This window comes from Dipteris shenzhenensis, chromosome 23 (assembly GCF_047967505.1).
Source record: "Dipteris shenzhenensis isolate YYH24624 ecotype China chromosome 23, Dip_SZ_1.0, whole genome shotgun sequence".
Classification (NCBI taxonomy): domain Eukaryota; kingdom Viridiplantae; phylum Streptophyta; class Polypodiopsida; order Gleicheniales; family Dipteridaceae; genus Dipteris; species Dipteris shenzhenensis.
The window spans coordinates 45236886-45253519 of NC_141618.1; the positions used below are offsets into that span (position 1 = coordinate 45236886).

Here is a 16634-nt window from a genome sequence, read left to right on the forward strand (position 1 = left end):
TTTTCTTCAGCTGTCTCCATGTGTTCTTCTTCTTGGATTGTGTTGCCTGATACAATCATGGGTGGCTCTCGAAACCTTATGAGCTTGTGTTTTCCATAGCCCTCCAGACATTTGAGCTCCTTAACACCACATGCTAATGCATAAGAAGTGTAAGACAAAAAGTAAGAGGCCCTAGAGGCCTGCTTATTCACATAATCCCCAAATATATCTATGGTAGATAACCTCTCTATCAAAATTGTCTTTTCCTTTTGCCATGAAAGATCATGTCCACCTAAAACCCTGGACAAACATTTTAAGAAGTAAACAATGGCTTCTCCATTGTTGCTCAACTACCTATGGTAAATCAAGATCTTAGCACTGCCTAGATCATGAATATAATGAGCTAGGCTTGACAGTTTACCAAATCCAGCCAGCCTACTTCCACTTGTTCTCTGGAGGAATGTGTCATCCTCAATTTGTAGCTGCCACATATCAAAAGATTGGAGTGAGACAATACACAACCTACAAAACATTTAAGCATAAGACAAAGTATTTGATTTGAAGTAACAAGATTGTACCTTCTCATTTTCATCAGCAACAAGCAGTTCATCTTTTCAAAGATTTATTCCTCTCCCCTCTAGTCCAGCCTCTTCTTTAAGCTTTTCCCTGTATAGTGCTGAGAGATTCATAGCTTCCTGTGTGAGCTGGAAGGCAGCTTCACCTGGGTCTTGGAACTTTTCAGCCTCTTTGAAACAAATAGTAAGGGCCTCTGTATAATCAAAAGTTGTTTCCAAAGCCAGTAGTGAATGGTCATCCTCTATGCCAACCTCCTTGTCAAGCCTTGAAGCCTGGACAATAAGGGAAATGGCATAGTCCTCCCTCAAATTGAACATACACTCTATATCATGGAGGAAAACATAATCTTTTCCACCAATCAAGACACCTGGAAGCATGGGCACTACATAGTTGCTGCTCTGAACATCAAAATCTTCAACTGGCTGTGCTGCCCTAAGAGTTTTCCTCAGTTGAACAAGGTCAAGAGTAGCCACTTGCAGCCCCTCATCCTGGAGGTTGATATCTTCTTCTTGCTCTGCCATTTCTGTTACCAAAGGAACATCCTCTTTTTCCTCTGCTTCAGATGTGTCTTCTTCTTCAGCATCCTGCCCTTGTTCATCTAGAGAGTCCTGACTGAAGACAATGTACACAAGGAATGCCATGGTTTCCTCAAGCACTTTACACTTTCTGGTGTGCAAGTTACAGTTGAATTTATATTGATCAGGTAGGATGTCAAATCTTCTATTCACATGGTACCTCAGCCTGTGTCAATGGAGACAATATGATTTATATGCACAAAAACCTTTTCACCTTCCACAATTCTTCCTGCATCTGTTAGTTCTTTGAAGGTCCCAATGGTCTGAAAGAAAATCTTTGTGATGCTCCAGTACAGAGCTCATAGTGAACTCCATGTTGAAAATACTGTGGTATATGTGGAAGTTCCTCTGAGCCTTGCATTTGTGAAGAAACTCAAATAGGAGCACATCTAGAGATTTGTCCTCTTCTGGTTCCTTTTGTTTTGAGACGGAAGACTTAGCATTTTGCTCCAGTCTCTTCCTTTTTCCTGTTCCAAAATTTATATACATTGAATTCTATATGTTGACATATGCAATCAGGGAATGCATAGGATATCACCAAATAATTCCCTTCATGAGCTCTCATGACTCACCTGGTGATTGCTATGGTCTAATTATAGCAGCAGAAAAGTCCAGCTTCCTCTTGAAAGGAGGGGATTGAGAGTCAACTGTTCCAAAGCAAAAACGTTTCTCATTATCAAGGAAGAATTCCACAGGGCCAAAGATAGCAAAACAATGAGGAAGAAGTGAGAACCAAAAGAGACACAGGAATTTGCAGAAAAACGCGATGTAGGAACATTTGGAAAATGTCAAGCACTCTCCTTGCATTTTGTTGCAAATTTTCTAGTTCTGTTGATATCCATGTCAAATCAAATGCTAGGATCATCTCATAGATTCCTGGACAGTATGAGTTGATATGCAAGAGAAAGGCTGGAGCTGAGTGAAGCTTTTCATGAGGAATGTATCGACAATAGGAATTTGTAGCAAAATGCGATATGGGCTATCTAGAGATGGATAAAGCACTCTCCTCGCATTTTGTTGCAAACTTCTAAGTTCTATTCATATCCATTTTCAATCAAATTCTAGGGTGATCTACCAAATTCTTGGACAGTATAAATTGAATATGTAACAAGAAGGGTGGAGTTGAGTGAAGATATTTGGACATCAAGAATTCTATGGATGGAAGAAATATATGTCAAAAAACATTGAAAAGAATCTAGAATTCTGACCTTTCTTTTCCTTTTCCATGCTATTGGAGTTGCACTGGTGAATCTCCTGCTCTTTCCCAAACTTGAACTGTAGCCTTGGTAACCTGGAGATCTGGCAGTGGTAGTAGTCTTCAGGTAGGTTGCAGTCTGGATGGAGTGTGTTGGGTAGGAAGGGATCAGAGAGGGAAGGAAAAGGATGATGGGAGGGTGCTGACAGGGATGAAAGATTGGGAGGCAGGGGAGGGAAGAGTGGTTGTGGAACTGATTATGAAATCATGAATGGCACAAGTTCCAAGGCAAAAAGTGTCCCTTTCACATGTGCCAAGTTTCAAATTCCAAGAGATCTAGGTCCCACCCACACGTGTGAAAAAATGACTCCATTCCACACGTGTGGGATTTAGCAGCTGCCTTGTTTGTATTTTGCACTAATCTTTTCCCTCCTGTTTAATCTCCTATGTCGGCCCTCCCGTCTCAGCTCTCTTGCCTCCCTACCTCCGTACTCTGCACCATCAACACCCTGACCAGTAGCACAAGTTCACCCCTAGCACAGGGTACTCATCAGCAGCACAACACACCCACATATAGCTTCCAGGTCTGTAGGACTCTTTATATCCTGATCTTCTTGTTTAATAGTATAACACACATGGCTATAGGATGTGATGTACCTTGGATATTAGGATAAAGATTATAGGCATTCCTAAGGTTTTTCCACTGTAACCACAAGTAGGAAGACTTTTAAATTGGGCTGGTTGAGTGAGAGATTGATCATCTTTATAGATTTAGCAATGTTTGCAGATCTTAATGTGTGACAATTGCATTTAAGGATAAAACTTTATCTATGGGTTCCTCCTTCAGTCTGTGCACTTTTCTTGCCTTTCATAGACTCAATCCATCCTGCATGAACTTGCAAACACATTGAAATGACTGAAGGCATGTTCCAGCATGCTGCCTCATGAATTTGCAGGAAAATGTGAGGAGAAGGCTTTAGGAATTTCAAACAAGCAAAATCGTGTTTTGTTGCAAATATTGAATTGTTGCTTCATCCACCCCTGTTATTCTGGTTTTGTGTCTTTCTAAGTTGTCCATGGCTAGACTCTCCTTGCATGGAGTGTGGTGGGTAGGAAGGGATCCGAGAGAGAAGGAAAAGGATGATGGGAGGGTGCTGGCAGGGATGAAAGATTGGGAGGCAGGGGAGAGAAGAGTGGTTATGGAATTGATTATGAAATCATGAATGGCACAAGTTCCAAGGCAAAAAGTGTCCCTTTCACATGTGCCTAGTTTCAAACTCCAAGAGATCTTGGTCCCATCCACACGTGTGAAAAACAACTCCATTCCACACATGTGGGATTTAGTAGCTGCCTTGTTTGTATTTTGCACTAATCTTTTCCATCCTGTTTAATCTATCCTGTCTCGGCCCTCCAGTCTCAGCTCTCTTGCCTCCCTACCTCCCTACTCTGCAACATCAGCATCCTGACTAGCAGCACAAGTTCATCCCCAGCACAGGGTACTCATCAGCAGCATAGCACACCCACAGATAGCTTTCAGGTCAATATTTATGGGTTCTTCCCTCAGTCTCTGCACTCTTCTTGCCTTCCATAGAAACAATCCATTCTGCATGGACATGCAAACACATTGAAATGACTGAAGGCATGTTCCAGCATGTTGCCTCATGAATTTGCAGGAAAATGTGAGGAGAAGGCTTTAGGAATTTCAAACAGTCGAAATCACATTTTGTTGCAAATATTGAACTATTGCTTCATCCACTCGTGTCATTGTGGTTTTGTGTCATGGCTGTACTCTCCTTGCATAGACTCAATCCATATTTTATTTAGTTGTAAAGACAGAGAAATCACTGTAGGAATGCAGATCTTCAAGTGTGATAATTGCATGTGAGGGTAAAACTGTACTTATGGGTTCTTCCTTCAGTCTGTGCACACTTCTTGCCTTCCATAGACTCAATCCATCCTGCATGGACATGCAAACACCTTGAAATGACTGAAGGCATATTCCAGCATGCTGCCTCATGAATTTGTAGGAAAATGTGAGGAGAAGGCTTTAGGAATTTCAAACAGCCAAAATCGCGTTTTGTTGCAAATATTGAACTATTGCTTCATCCACCCCTGTCATTCTGGTTTTGTGACTTTCATAGTTGTCCATGGCTGTACTCTCCTTGCATAGACTCAATTCATATTGTATTTAGTTGTAAAGACAGAGAAATCACTGTAGGAATGCACCAGCATGTCACTTCAGGTATTTGCAGGAAAACGCGATTTCGAGCTGTTAGGAATTTCAAACTGTCCATATCGCGTTTTATTGCAAAATTGTCAATGTTGCTTCATCCACCCCTATCATTGCCTTTTTGTGTCATACCATGTTCTCCATGGCTGTAATCTCTTTCCATTGCTTTGTATGTAGTTTGTCAGAGTGATGGCAAGAACCAAGTCAACTGCAAGGAAAGCTGGCAAAGGGCCAGGGCTTGCAGCAACAGCAGCTGGGGCAGGTACCAAGAAATTTAGTGTGCCTCCAAAGGGAAGAGGTGCACATGGCAGGAAGGGTAAGCCAATGAGCCTGCTCTAGCAAAAGGCCAAGAGATTGAAACATGGTGGAGGTGTGCTAAGGGAGATTAGGAAGCAATAGAAAGCTATAGGTTTTGCAATCCCCAAGGCACCTTTTCAAAGACTGGTGAAAGACATATGTGATAGTTGGCACCTTGGGTTCAGGTGGAACAGGACTGCCATTCTTTCCTTATAGGAAATGGTAAAGGATTACTTGGAAAAATATTTTGAAGATGCAATGCTGGTAGCAGCCCATGCTCACAGGGTGACTTTGATGGCCAAAGACTTCAACACTTTGTCTAGAGTGAGATGGAGGTATGACAGGCTTGTTCATCCTGTGGAATGGCAGGACATAAAGATGAGAGACATATTATTAATTCCACCTACAAGGAAGTCGAAGGTAGATGAGGTTAAAGTTGTTGAAGTAACCCACTCAAAGAACACCAGAGGGAAGGCTACTTATGAGGAGTCACTGAAGCAGCAAATAAAAGAATCAAAATCTATTATAGATGTGGAGACTGGAAAGAGGGACCTGCAGATACAAAGAAGGTTGCAGGAGCTGGGCCCTAATATAGTTGTCCATATTGAGGATGAAACTTCAGTGAATGATTTTGACTTGACAAAACCATGCTTGGCAGCATTGGCTCATAAGATTGCGCAATTGAGCTAGGGAGCAACATTCTCTTAATGAGATATTGACTAGCACATCACCATTCTCAACAACATCAATATCAAGAAGTTTATTTTCTGCACCAAAAGAATCTTCATCTTGATCCATTGGGACTAGTTTTGTGCCTAGCATTCGACTGCGCTTATAATAAAAAGAAAAAATAAAATTTTGTGATGCAACCATGTACTTCAGTTGCATAGAAGGTTGGACAACCTCACAAAACACTAAACTACATGTCTTATTATCCCAACCTTTATCCAAAAATTGTGGCATGCATGTCGAACTTGTTGCTTTAACTATGAACATTGTTTTTGAAACCTTCACTGGAAAGGTATTAAACAAGTCCACAAAAACTGTGAGAGCCATGCATAAAGGAATTTTTATTATCCTTGTGGCAATATTGGGCCTCAGAGCTTTTTGTACTTCTTTGAAAAGCTTGGGCCTATATGCCTCTATAACACTAAAATGTGGGTGAGGCCAATCCACTGAATTCCATGCCGGAAGGTCTTGTTTCCTTAACACACCATGTGTGTTAGCATTGTCCAACAACTGATAAAAATGATCAGTAAAAAATATACCCGATTGAGCTAGCTCTATTGCACATCGACCTTGGTATTGTTGTTCTCCTATCGATCCATGCAAAACATCTATAAATCCCAGAATACAATCGATGGTTTGCCATGTCTCATATGATGAAGGGTATAAATCTGAAATAAAACAACAGAAGAATGTCAATAAGCAAAGAAAGAAAGCTTCATCTTAAAAATCCATACCTCATAAAGAAAAAAACCACAATAGAAAAATATACAATTAGGCCTGTGTTGTGGAAGATCATTTGGATAGTCTCACAAGACAAGTTCTTTATGCATGTACACATGTTGAATCAAAACTTCTTTCACCGATATCTTCCCTCTGCTGATTTTAAAATCTCGTACTCTTCCCTTCCATGACGCCAAGAAAATGTTTTTTGTCTGGGGTCTTTTTCTTTTGCTAGGTTGCATGACCACCCATGCTCCTTTCGAAACACTAAACCTTTCCCAAGTTCCTTCCATTTTGACTGTACTTGAATTCTCTACCGAAGAAATAGAAGAAGCAGGTCGACGGGGTAAGGATGTGTGGTATAATTCTGCCTTCATAGCATTATCATCCATAGAGCATCTTCCACAAGAACGGCCATGGTTTTTATTCACCATGGAGACCTTGTGAATCTGTAACAGCAGCAAAGTAATGTAAACAAGATAACAAATTGAAGTTTCAAGAAAGAGAAAGTGGGCAGACAGACAGTTGACAAGAAACATCTTACTCTATGCCAAACAGGATCAAGGGAGCAGTTTTGGAAAAGAAGAGGCTGCTGCACAATGAGGCAGTGGTGTAGAATGGTAGACCTTTCGAAGGAAAGGCAGCACAACATTTCAAAGTTGAAAGAAAGGTGGAAGCGGGAAGGCCCTTGTCAGATAAAATGTCAGACTAGATTCTATCTTCATGTCCAAAGATCTTGTGAGAATAAAAAACCAATCTCCACATTAATGTAGCACGCTTGTATCTACATAAAGTTTTGTTTCTTTTTTCTATTTTCTCTTATTTTCGTGAATTTCCAACGTTACGTTGGCCCTCTATTGATTGGTTGAGAGCTTATTTTTCCAAACCGTAAAAGGCCCCAAAATGAGCTCCCTTTTTTCCTAATGAGATGAAATTAAATTGCTATGAGATGATAAGTATAGGAACTTTTCCTTGTAGAGAAATGTAAAGCATTTTTGGATTATATCAAGAGGAGAAATGTTGGTAATGTATTTCATTTTCTATTTGTCAAGTTGCATTTTGTGGAGGGCCATAGTGATCCATACCAAACATCACAACATTCGATGAATGAATTTTTGGATCATTTTATGGTGGAGGACTCTGCGATAGTGGAGAAAGATTTGGTGCAAGCGTATTCATTCTATAAAGAACATGTATAGAGAATGACTTGCTAGATATACATCAAGGGATTGGAGCAAAGTATGATCTTGACAATGATAGGCTTCAAGTAGCTTTAGGTGAGGCCAAGCCTCCACTAATCCAAGATGATGAATGAGAGTTAATAGATCAGGACCCCATGAGCCTCAATCCACTAGCGACTAAGAAGTACAAGAGAGGAGGAGATTGAAAGCCTAGAGGAAGATGGTGACTAGTATTGGAGGCCTAGACACCTATTGCTATGCTCATTATATTTACATAATGTCTTATACACATATGTCCATAACAAATCTTGGGATTCATTATGACTACTCTTTCATGTGATATTCTAGTCAAATAATTTTAAATAGGTCAATAATCTTCACTAAAAACTGTATTATGCTAGTACATTACTTGAATACATACATAGTATCTTGCATATAAGTAAAATATGTTTAATGCTAATAAAATTTATTGGTAGCATATTATGTATGTTAAAAGGAGGAATGTACTATGTAGGCAATGATAATAATGAAAATGTTTCATTGTGTCCCTTACAAATATGCATTTTAGAGATTAATTTCATATATCAAAAGTGTGTTTAGATTGTTTAATAAGTAGTACATGTCTTTAAGGTGTGATTGCAATCAAACTTGGAAGGCCATTCTCGGTAACATGGACAAGCATACAAACCGATGAAAGAAAGATGTGACATAATATGTGGTGTTCCTTCTAGTCATTGTAGTCAAGGTTTCCTCTTCTTTGCTTTGCCGTTCCACAAGCTTTTGTGTGACATCTAGTTTGCATTTATTGTATCCCCGATAGGAACTCCCTTTTTGCTAATTATTTATTATTAGTATTGCGAAAGAGGAAGAGATCAAAGTCATGGCGAGCATGTTGAATATAAAAAGTTTCATATTGCAATCATTGGCTTTTGTGTTAGCTCCCCCTCTAGTTATTGTTAGTTTGTCCTTTTCTGTATGCATCTTCGTGTTGCAGATGAATATAAAACCTTTGATGTGCATTTGTATGGTAGTTCAAATATTTGATTAAAAGAAATGTTCATGAGGGTACAAACAACAGAAGTTGGAAGACAAGGAAAAGAGTCCAACATAGACAAAAATGTGTCATGTAAGTTCAATGAAATCACATAAATATTCAAAAAAAATAAAAAGCTGAATTATATTAGGGGTTTGTTAGAACCAAAAAGGACTTGATTACAAAAAGGGCTACCAAGAAGTGAAACTTTGAGCCCAAAACTTTGCTAGATTTGCTAGCCATGTTCTGCTTACCTGCCTATATTATTTTCTTAGATCATATGTTTCAAAGCTCACATGATACATACTTTTTGCAAATTTCATCTGTCAAAAATAAATTCTGATAAAGTGCAAGGGTTTATTATTTAGGAAATAAGAAAAAGACAAGGTTGAATACCATCCATTCTTCAAAACTACCCCCCCTCCCCCATTCTTTTTCTTTCCTTGGCCTTTATATGTTCGCTTTATGGCAAGTGTTTGGCTTATTTGAGGCTTGCATACATTCTTTATCTCAACTTTCAATCTTTGCTTCCCTTCACACAGGTTGTTTACAGATTTTTCTTTGGCTTCCCCGGTGTGCAAATTTTAGCTATGAGTTCCATAATGCATAAGTTGCAAGGATTACAATTTATAGCTCTATTATGTAACTAATTTAGCTTGGGTTGTTTACACACCAAAGCATTGCCCACCCAAGCCTGAGTAATAAGGCCCTTGGCGGGCGAGGGCTGCATACACACCACCATGGCTTGGCGGTGAGAACCTTGAGCATGTGGTGCAAAGCATAGGTTCTAGCCCCACCGACTGAACTTGCATTAAATTCTTTTGAAGAAGAAACCTGTAGCCAAAGCCCGTGGGCAAGGGTTCTCACCCGCCCAAGTTTGGGCATGCAGCTGGGATTTCAAGGCTAATGTGGCAAAACACTTCTTGTGTTTTTAGCTCTTGGGCAAGTTAGGGTTTTTTTTGGCCCTACAAAGGGTCCATTGTCATGGTTGTGGAGGCATTTGGCCTTCCGCCTTTAACACGACATCCGAGTCAAATTAACTCGAATTAGCAACTAGGATAGGGTACATTTTGTATAAATTGCGTGAGATTAGGGTAGATTTGATTTTTTGTATTGCAGGTTTTGAATGTTCTTTGTGAGCGTGGCCACGAAGGAGTCAAAAATTCGGGATATTTTCACTTTGGCATCTCCCTCCATGCAAGCATGGTGATGGAAGAGGGCTAATTGTTGTAGATAGGTATCGATTTGTGCATAGGTGAAGCCATTATTGGCTTCTACTTTGTCATGCAATCAAACAAAAATGCATGGAGATGATCGTGTCAGGAAGATTTGTATCTGCTCTGACATGATATAGATTCGCATCTGTGTTTGTATAAATGGATTGTCTGTTTCCATTATGGTTGTGTTCGCTTTGTGTGCTTCCTGTTGTGAAGATTGGGACACCGAGATGGCTAATTCAAAAGGTCTGTGGTGCTATAGTTCGAGGTCTTTGTCTGTGGAGGTCATCATAGGGTCATAATAGCGGGACTAGGAGCTCTGCGTATGCCTGTAGCTATGATGATAGATTAAATTTGTTTGCGAATGGTTTGTGGATCGCTGGGGGTTTCTGATCTATGGCTTTTGGTGTTGGGATCATGATTTCTTGTTTTCTGGTTTTCCTCGTTGTGATTCATACCGGATTCGGGATTGCTTGCGATGGGAAAGGCTCTGCGTGAATGTGGCGACAGCCAAGATGGACTTTTGGGGGTGGGATTGGCATATCGACCTGCTTAGCATAGGGCTGGCTTTTAGAAGTGTTGTGCTTGAGGATTGTGCGATGCTGTAGTGTTACGAGATTGGGGTTTGCATCTTTTTTTTAAAGCTACTACTCATAGCTGGGATTAGGGGTCCCCTGAGTGCTGTGCTTGAGGATTGTGCGATGCTGCAGTGTTATGAGATTGGGGTTTGCGTCTGTTTTTTTAAGCTGTTGCTCGTAGGTGGGATTAGGGGTTCCCTACATGTAAGCTGGATATCATCGCCCCGCTGAGGGCCGTGACGTTGGTTTCACCCCTCTGTCTAGCGGAGAAACCTGCCGTGGAGAAGTGGAAAGACATTGCAAGGACATCTAGGCAGTGGGTTTCTCGTGAAAGTTGAGGTGGACAATTGTCTGGTGAACATGAAAGATTCCTACGGGTTGGGGCCACTGCAAGCAAACCGTAACAACCAGCATAGTTCTACAGATATGCATGGCAGAGGAGTGGAGTACACGGTAGAAGTCTTTTGGGTCACGTGTGTTCTATTTTGTGTGGCACTGCAATGTTCAATCGACCTAGAAGCTTAGAAGTATTTAGTGGTGAATGTGTTTTGGCTGACTTTGATTGACTATGTGTTGGTGTAGGGTGCTTAGTGGTGAATGTGTTTAGCTGACTTTGATTGACTACATAGTATGCAAAGCTGCATGTAAGTTTGCGATGGCTTGAATGTTTGAACATCATATAGGTGTCCCCCACATTTTACTTCGCTTTAACAAACTTAAAGAAAAAAAAAGAAACATGCAATCTTCTAATCCCATGAATTAGTGCAATCATTTAAAAAAGAGAGCAAATAGATGTCATGAATCAATACAATCGTATTCATTAGTGGAAATAATTATGGTGTGGTTCTATGTTCATTGACACACTTAACTCATTCCGAGACTATACCCACACACAGAAAGATTTGGAGTACATCAACAACGTATGCTTGCGACTTGTCTCACTTGATCACATTTTCCCACATTTGTATTACACAAACTTGCAAACAAAAAAACACGACGACATGGTGTTGTAGTTCTGCACGGGAAGACAACACGTTTTTTGTGCAAAGGACCACTTCTCCCATTCAACATGTACGAAAACTAGCATCCTAGACGACCCACAAAAGACATCCGACCTGTACAGCATTATAGAAATAAAAGAAGGTATGCTAGTGGAACTCTACTCGGGGAACATCGACCAACAAGATGGTCTGGTCAACCGGGCGGATAGAGTTTTCATGATAGCATCAGTGGCTAATGGCAAGGAAGTAGTGTGGATATTGTTCCCTTCCAAAGAGACTGGGGCAAGAACCCGATGAAACAACGACGATGCCTATGAAGCAAAAATTGAGTAGCAATGGACACCCATCTTTAGGATTGCAAAGGAAGTTCAAGTAGGCCCATCTAAAACAAGCATACTCACTCGAGAGCGATTTCCTATTCAACCAGGAGCAGCGAGAACAATTCATCGCACATAGGGCCTCATGTTGGAAAGACTTGCTTTCTCACCCAGGGGAGTGCATGCACATCAATTCCCTATTCAACCAGCAACAACGAGAACAATTCATCGTGCACAGGGCCTCACGTTGGAAAGACTTGCTTTCTCACCCAGGGGAGTGCATGCACACGGCCTGGCATACACTGCCTTATTGCATGTAAAGGACATTGACAACTTATACCTGTTAGAGCCTATTCAAAATGAGAATTTTCATGTCTATGCGGACATTCATAGCAAAATGCATAGACTACGTGGGAGCGTAGGATGGGTCACAATAGAAGCATCGCAAACTCAACAACGAGAAAACAAAGAAATATTGATAACATCACTAAACATAAGATCGCTATCAAAATACATCTTTGATATCAAAGGAATGAGCAAACTTATGGAATCCAGCATTATTTGCCTTCAAGAAACAAGACCAAATGCCAAAAATGAGATTATACCGCAGGGATTTAATATCATTAACAATTGCTCTCGCACCGGCCAGTGCACCCTTCTACAAGATCACTTGCCAATAAATGCGATTGATAAATATGCAGAACAAGGAGTGGAGATAACATGCGTCAGCACAACAATTATAAATAGAAGCTTCCAAATATTCAACATTTACAAGCGTCCATCACAAAAATGCAACATGTTCCTCACTTGCTTGGAAAAAATGATAGTAGCCAAAAGAAGCTCGAAAGCCTCCACAATAGCGTTGGGTGACTTCAATATAGACATGGGTAAAGCATCACCAGCCTCAACCAACTTGGAAAAAATAATGAATGGCTTGGGGATGCGACTACAATCACATCAACTGACAACAATATACGGCTCCCAATTGGACCACATTTGGGCTAACTCACCAAAAGAAAATATCCTTGTTGGGATCTCCCATGCCTACTGGACAGACCACTGTCTTCTTCACGCATACATCCAGTAGAGCGCCGTACACTACGGCTACACGAAACGATCGAAAAAATTTAGGGCCGCAGAGGGCAGGCCCGTGGGGTTCCCCACCTTGTTGTAAAGAGCCTTGGTTACTATGAATAATATATTACTATAATGGATAAGGTGCAAGGGAATGCGATCCATTGATCAAAACTACTATTACTTTCTTCCTCTTTTAAATCGTCTTTGCTTCTTTTCTACTTCTTCGTCTTGCCTTTCAACCTTAGCTTCCGTTCTCTGTTTGTTTATATATAGCTTTTGCTACTCAAGCTTGCCTTCGTCGGTCTGCAGATTTTAGCTCTGAGTTCAGCTAGGCATGGACTTCGTTGCCTGCCTTGCCAGTTTTAATGCAGGGATTTTGCTGCCATCGCCTTCCGGAATTCGCCCTTTGATTCGCTCTCGAGCAGACTCTGTAAATTATATGACCTGGAAGAGAGCAACATTACATGGAGTACCTCGGCTTCGCGCAGTGCATCCATTACAAGAGCAGCATGCAAGCCATCTGGAAGGCAACGCTGTATTGATAGTACCTGGCTGGTTGTCTGATTCTTCTCAGTACGAGTCCATGGCTGCCTATCTTCGCACCCAGGGCTTGATGGCCGTGGTATAAGAACGGCAGATTCTTCTCGTTGATTTTGACTCGCTCCTGCCTGTGAGGAAACGGAATGGTTTAGCATTTTTTAGTTTTGTAGTTCCAAGATACAGACAGGCACACATCTCATGTTATGCTCTTTCCACAGACAGATTGTGCCTTTGAAGTGGTACAATTGGATTCCATCGCTCGGAGGCCGATCGGTGCGGCCAATTTTGGACCGAATTGATGCCACCATTGCACTTGTGCTCAATAAAACCGACGAATTGCTACCGATGTTAGTAGTGCCGCAATAGTTTTTCCACGTTTCATGTATGCATATTGCATAGATTCAAATCCCAAGATTAACATTTCTGACAGATTCTCTTGCCATCCGCTTTGCCACACAGCGAAGAAGACAAAATTGTCGATGGCCAACGTCCAGAAGAATCAACTCACTACACCTTCGGGTATTTTGTGAAGGAATTCTTGAATCCAAAAAATGGAGCTCAAGGACAACTGTGTCCCTTGAGGATGGTGAGAGAAGTTAGCGTTCCGAGGAAACCTCCCAGTAGCGTCATTCTGATCGCACACTCGGCTGGTGGATGGATATGTCGCATTTTGGTACCCCTGCCATTCTTCTCGTCGTTTGCGTATTCAAATGATAAGCTTGTGATCTCCTTCAGTGATGCTTGAGCAGCGAGGTAGATGACTTTTTCACTTTTCACCCAATGAATTTTCATGACAGCTCGGAGGAAAAGTGTCATATGATGGACGGATATATTCTGCTTCAAGGAGTGTGAGAGCCCTGGTGACGTTAGGAACACCTCATCTTTGCACGGTTTGTCTTTGATCAAGCACATGATTTCGGTTGGATTTGTCGTCTTCCTGCAGATATTTCAAGCGTAAGCAAACCTCGGAGCAATATGTATCATCTGCTTCGTTTAAGTTTACTGCTATCAAACAGCGTTGAACCTTGTCGAGCATAGTAGATATATCATCTGAACAAAATCACAACGTCTGAAACCTGGCAAAAGCTCAACTTCATCTGAAGTTCGTTCCTCGTGGTGGTGCAGTTCTGAACGATTCATTGCGTTCGTGACAGGACAAGCTCACCAAGAGAAACATGGATTTTGTGAACGAGAATTATCCAGGAACTTCGGAGGCAGAGAATGGAGTGCAATATATCTGCATTGCAGGGAGGTCTGTACAAGGAGAGGCACAGCTGGCCGGTCTGTGGAAGGTAGGCACACCAATAGGACTGTCTCGTTTTTTTTTTCCTGCGAGGTCTTGCACACATTGCTCACGGTATGGTTCTTCTTTGGATGATGCAAGCGATTCCACAGGATTTTGCTTGGCAGAGTTATGAGCTTTGCTGTGGAAGAGGGGATGTTTGGGGAGACGGTGTGATTCCTGTAGAGTGTGCAACCGGGTTGGAAGGTGCTCAGCATATAATATTAGAAGGTAATCTTGACGCACATTATTTTACAGAGTTGTAGATTTACAAGGATCGATTTGTTTTTCAGTGCTCAAGTCTTGAAAGCAGTACAGTTGGAGATAAGTATCTACATAGGTCTCATGAACATTAGTTCATGAACAGGTTTCGTGAACATTAGTTCACCACAGGATTCATTCAGATTAATGACCAGGTTTCATGAACACTCTTAGTTCACCACAGGTTTAGAGTGTTCAAGGGTCTATCTCCAATTGACTGACTAGTTAGTCAGTCAGTTTGGAGATGGAGCTTAGAGAGGGATGTCAAAAGGTTTCATGAAGAGTAGAGCTATACGAGTCATACATGGTTTGCGTCTGTTGTTGAATTTCTTATTCTAAGGTTACAAATTTACTCGCAGGTGTGGAACATTTTCCATCTGTTGGGGAGGAAGGGCGAAGAAATTGGTACGGGTCTCCCAGCATTGTTGACAAGTGGCTTCCTTCGATTCTAAAGCGTTGCTTTCTCTGATAAAAGACAAGTTGCCCAGTTGATTTTTGAAAGATACACCATGTCTAATCTTGTAATTGAATTTGTTTCAAATGAACTTTGCAAAGTGCAAGGAATCAGCAATTCCATTTGGTTCGTCATGGTTCTCTACCTTTCCCTTGAGGTTTTTGTGGTTCATTGAGTGGGGAGACATAGGGGCTTTTAATACATTCGGAGGACAATTGCATGTTGGGTGATATTCTCTAATAATCAAGTTTGCAGAAGGAGACGATGGTTGGGATTCTTTTCGAGTTAAGACTCTGGTTGAACTCAAGCATATCATGAATTCTAGGATTTTTTAATATTTGATAACTCCTCTTCTGCAACATCCATAGTACAAAATCCAGCACCAATCTGCCCCCCTAGCCAAATTTGTTGGCCAAAATATCTACCTTCAGTTATTGAATCAACATTTTCGAATCATCTTCCTACTTGTAGCAAGTTTCAATTTAGCCTAGATGGAGAAATAGGCCAGGAGCCCAACTCTTTGCACTGCATTTTCTCAACCTTACTCTCTCTCCTGTTTGCGCTTAATTGCTTTGAATAAGAGCTTAGATGGGCAGAATCCACTTCCAACCATGTACTCGAGCTGCTTTAGCCTGTTGCAACTCCTCGGCTTCGATAGCCCCCTCTGATTCAACCAGTAGAGTGCTAACATACAGGTCCCAAGGTGCCTCCTCGACTGCCAATTTTAGTGCACTCTTGGAGCTCTGTAAGCTAATTTTCCAAACCAACCTTGTTTTTTCTGTCTGCAACATGCCATACCTTGGCAACCCTGTGCATAGCTTGAACTGCCTGATTCACTGTTCACAAGGGTCACCACAACCAGCAGTGTTAGCTTTCCAAGTTTTCCTTATCTCTTTGGAGCTGAGGAATGTATTAGCAAACTTAAACGAAATATCTAACGAGTGAGAGAAAGGGAGCGGAAGAGAGAATTTCTACAAGATAGGGATATGATTGAAAAGGTACGGCGATTCAATGAGAGAACCCCCAAAAGGAGAGGCCAACCACCAACCTTCCTCAGACACATAAAAACAATTAAGCCTACCAGCTCTAAACTCTTGGCACTGACATCTATTGTTTCAAGAAAAATCGGCAAGACCATCCGGTTATAGATCGACACAATTTACAAGACTTAACGGTAGCAAAAGATCCTCCCAAGCTTCTCTCTTTGCACACGCCATGATCCGCCCCGATTGAGGTCTATCTTGACTCAACTCTATTATGCTCCAATTTCCTCCACACAACCACCTGAAGCTAAACATATATGCTTTAAGCTATCTCCAACACTCACATCTCTCAGTGACACTATTGGGTGCATAGATGCTGAGAACACTAAATGAGAGGAACTCACTGACA

At 41.3% G+C, this 16634-nt stretch overlaps 1 protein-coding gene across 5 annotated transcripts; it reads left to right on the forward strand.

Moving 5' to 3' along the window:
• Positions 1-12806: 12806 nt before the first annotated feature.
• LOC147887451 (uncharacterized) lies at positions 12807-15429 on the forward strand. 5 transcript variants are annotated; one of them, XM_087394672.1, is made up of 8 exons: positions 12807-12846; positions 13015-13327; positions 13468-13592; positions 13705-13918; positions 14043-14135; positions 14400-14537; positions 14641-14758; positions 15148-15429. In XM_087394672.1, the coding sequence occupies exons 2-8, from the start codon at positions 13040-13042 to the stop codon at positions 15255-15257; spliced, it is 1086 nt and encodes a 361-aa protein (XP_087250798.1). In that variant the 5' UTR covers positions 12807-12846; positions 13015-13039; the 3' UTR covers positions 15258-15429. The 5 variants fall into 5 exon arrangements, 4 of the variants coding, with proteins under 4 accessions (XP_087250798.1, XP_087250797.1, XP_087250799.1 ...); XR_015543224.1 differs by lacking the exon at positions 12807-12846 and having other exon boundaries at positions 12858-13327; positions 14630-14758; positions 15148-15281; XM_087394671.1 differs by lacking the exon at positions 12807-12846 and having other exon boundaries at positions 12858-13327.
• Positions 15430-16634: the final 1205 nt, after the last annotated feature.

Excerpts from the sequence above, each read along its gene's own strand:
- LOC147887451 (XM_087394672.1), top strand. The coding sequence starts at position 13,040 with ATGGACTTCGTTGCCTGCCTTGCCAGTTTTAATGCAGGGATTTTGCTG. Across the intron at positions 13,593-13,704 it reads ACCGACGAATTGCTACCGAT|CGAAGAAGACAAAATTGTCG; the intron begins GTTAGTAGTGCC and ends TTTGCCACACAG. Across the intron at positions 14,759-15,147 it reads TCAGCATATAATATTAGAAG|GTGTGGAACATTTTCCATCT; the intron begins GTAATCTTGACG and ends ATTTACTCGCAG.